The sequence below is a fragment of the Amaranthus tricolor genome, chromosome 7, assembly GCF_026212465.1.
Source record: "Amaranthus tricolor cultivar Red isolate AtriRed21 chromosome 7, ASM2621246v1, whole genome shotgun sequence".
In the NCBI taxonomy this organism is placed as follows: domain Eukaryota; kingdom Viridiplantae; phylum Streptophyta; class Magnoliopsida; order Caryophyllales; family Amaranthaceae; genus Amaranthus; species Amaranthus tricolor.
In genome coordinates, this window is record NC_080053.1 from 5,340,287 (window position 1) to 5,342,786 (window position 2,500).

General features: G+C 32.5%; 1 protein-coding gene across 1 annotated transcript; it reads right to left on the minus strand.

Annotated features, from left to right (window-relative positions):
• Window positions 1-644: 644 nt before the first annotated feature.
• On the minus strand, window positions 645-1,987 carry LOC130817716 (RING-H2 finger protein ATL74-like). The gene has a single exon (XM_057683570.1). The coding sequence runs from the start codon at window positions 1,527-1,529 to the stop codon at window positions 945-947; it is 585 nt and encodes a 194-aa protein (XP_057539553.1). The 5' UTR covers window positions 1,530-1,987; the 3' UTR covers window positions 645-944.
• Between the last annotated feature and the right edge of the window lie 513 nt (window positions 1,988-2,500).

A 2,500-nucleotide genomic window follows, 5' to 3' on the forward strand; every position in this document is an offset into this window, starting at 1 on the left:
CTTCAATGGTAATGGATGGTAATAAAATAAGGTAATGAAATTACCAAAAAGAGTCATTTTTATTACCATTAAACAACCTGGTATTAGGCTGTAATGGTAATGAAGTATTACTGTGGTAATAAAATAAGGTAATGTTGTTTCGAGCTGAAGAAAAAAAAGGTAATGTATGTAATTATCCAAAAAAATATTATTATTAAAAAAAGAATCATTAGATAGAATAATTTAGATACAATAATGCTTTTAGATACAAATATACAATAATGAAACTAAGAGTGATTACCATTTTTTATTACTAACAACTAAATGCAATCAATGGAATATTTTTTTCCATTACCATTCTTTAGTCCATGCACACTAGACAAAAGAATCTTCATTACCAATTCTCATATTCATTCCTTCATTACTATTGTCATTACAACATTTCATTCTCATTACTTCATTACCATCAACCAAACGGGCCATAAGGGTAATAAATATCATCCACACCGTATGACAAATGAGATAGTTCAAGGGAGAGAAAAGTTCGTAAATGGAGAGAGAGAGAGAGAAAGAGATAGTGAAAGGGAGAGGGAAGTTGGTAAGTTGAGTAAATGGGTCAGAATTATTACTAAGAACGATAAAAGTAAAATATAAAGTAATTTATTTATTTTTCTAAAAATAGGAATATTAATATTATTTTAAAAAAAAAGCATAAGTAATCTTTAGTACCCAATGTTATATGGTGAATCCGCCTATGGCTATACAACAATATATAGACACTATCTATACATTCATGTACATGGTAATGTGAGAGATACTATATACATAACTTGAGCATATTTTTTGTGACCACTTGGAGAAAATCCATCTAAATTTTTAGCACATAATGTTTATTTTTTTATCGTGACTAAGCTAATGAAGTTTAAACTAATATTTATAGTTGAATAATATGTTATATATTCAATTTAATGACTTTGGACACCTTGATTTGCCATGGTCATGGACACCACGACGGCACCATTCCCTACCCATCCGGATAGCGAATGCCGACATGTAGGACATGTTGAATTAGAAAGCAACCAAGTATCAATACATTTGGTATGAAACCCATGATTACATTTTGGTAACACCTTTATTTTCTCCCCTTCTATGAACTCCCCTAAGCAAACCATACAATCCGTGGACATCACAATATTATTCACCCTCGTCGTGCCACTTGAATCCATTTGGTAATTTGTTGTTGGTATTTGCCTAATGGTGCTCCTCTTAAGTCCTCGATTAAGTGTCCCTGTGTAAGGCCCGATTATAGGCCCGACTTCACGGTGATGGTTACGGTGCCAGTTTGAACAATAACGGAGAGCACATCGAACAAAGGAATTGAGCCCAAGAGCACATAGCAAGGCAAACAGTAAGACTGATAGGATGATCACCATGTTAGCATCGATATTTATATGATCACTTACATCATTAGGCCCGCTCCCCTGTAGTGTGATTGTGGTGGGTGGGGATGGTTCATTGAGGTGGTGATGCCGAGGTGGGGCCCACGCCATAACCGGCTTGCTAGCTTTAATTCTATGCAAAGTAATCTTGAAGATTGTATATAAATCAAAGTACAAGGATAATTGCGAGAATACCAAAAATTGGTATGAAGATTAGTAGAATTAGTTTATTTAAGGTGATATGTCTGCTACCCTTCTTCCCTTGGAACCTGACATAAGTGGGATACTAGGTTGATGACTTTGAGTGTATTTGAATGGGATACTGATTTGATGACTGTAAGTGTATTTGAGGTGAATCGTATGACAAAGGAGATTGTGAGAAGAGAATTCATGTCAATCATGTAGAATGGTTGCTTTATTGTAGGACTTAAAGAAAAAAAGCTTTAGGATGTTTAGTACTCTACAATTGATCTTTGTTTAATATCAATAGACAATGTGGTATGATTTGGGTTGGTACTCCACTAGTAAATAGTAATGCCATTACATGAAGAATGGGCCAACCTAGATATTGAAAAGGCACACAATGTCTTATCAAGAGATTCTAATTTGATAAACACAATCAATGAAAGAATATCATTGTACTAAACTAGTTAAAGGGATTCTTTCTCTTTTGAGGATATTTTTTTAAGAGATTGTTAGTAGATAGAATAGATGATAAAGTAGGAAGATTCAAATACACAAAAGTTTCTAAAATGTTATAATACATTTGTTATTTTATAGATTTTTTTTTCAAAAGTGATATTAGTTGTATAAATCATAAAGTACGAAAATGTTATAATACATGTTATTTTATTTTTTTTAATGTGATATAAGTTGTATATATAAAATCGCAAAACTATGTGTAAAGATATGAGTGGAGGAGATGATGAGAAAAATTAAGTTTGTGGTTTGTAAGACTTTAGACAAAAATAGCAGTGTGGAAAAATCAATTTGTTAGCATAATAAAGCTCTACGATCTCATCTCGAGGGTGGTAAATTCTTGGAAGCTCATCTTAATAAGTTTGACTCTATTGTTATTGACT

What these genes read in the sequence shown, in the direction of transcription:
- LOC130817716 (XM_057683570.1), bottom strand. Translation starts at nt 1,529, where the DNA reads ATGGCGTGGGCCCCACCTCGGCATCACCACCTCAATGAACCATCCCCA.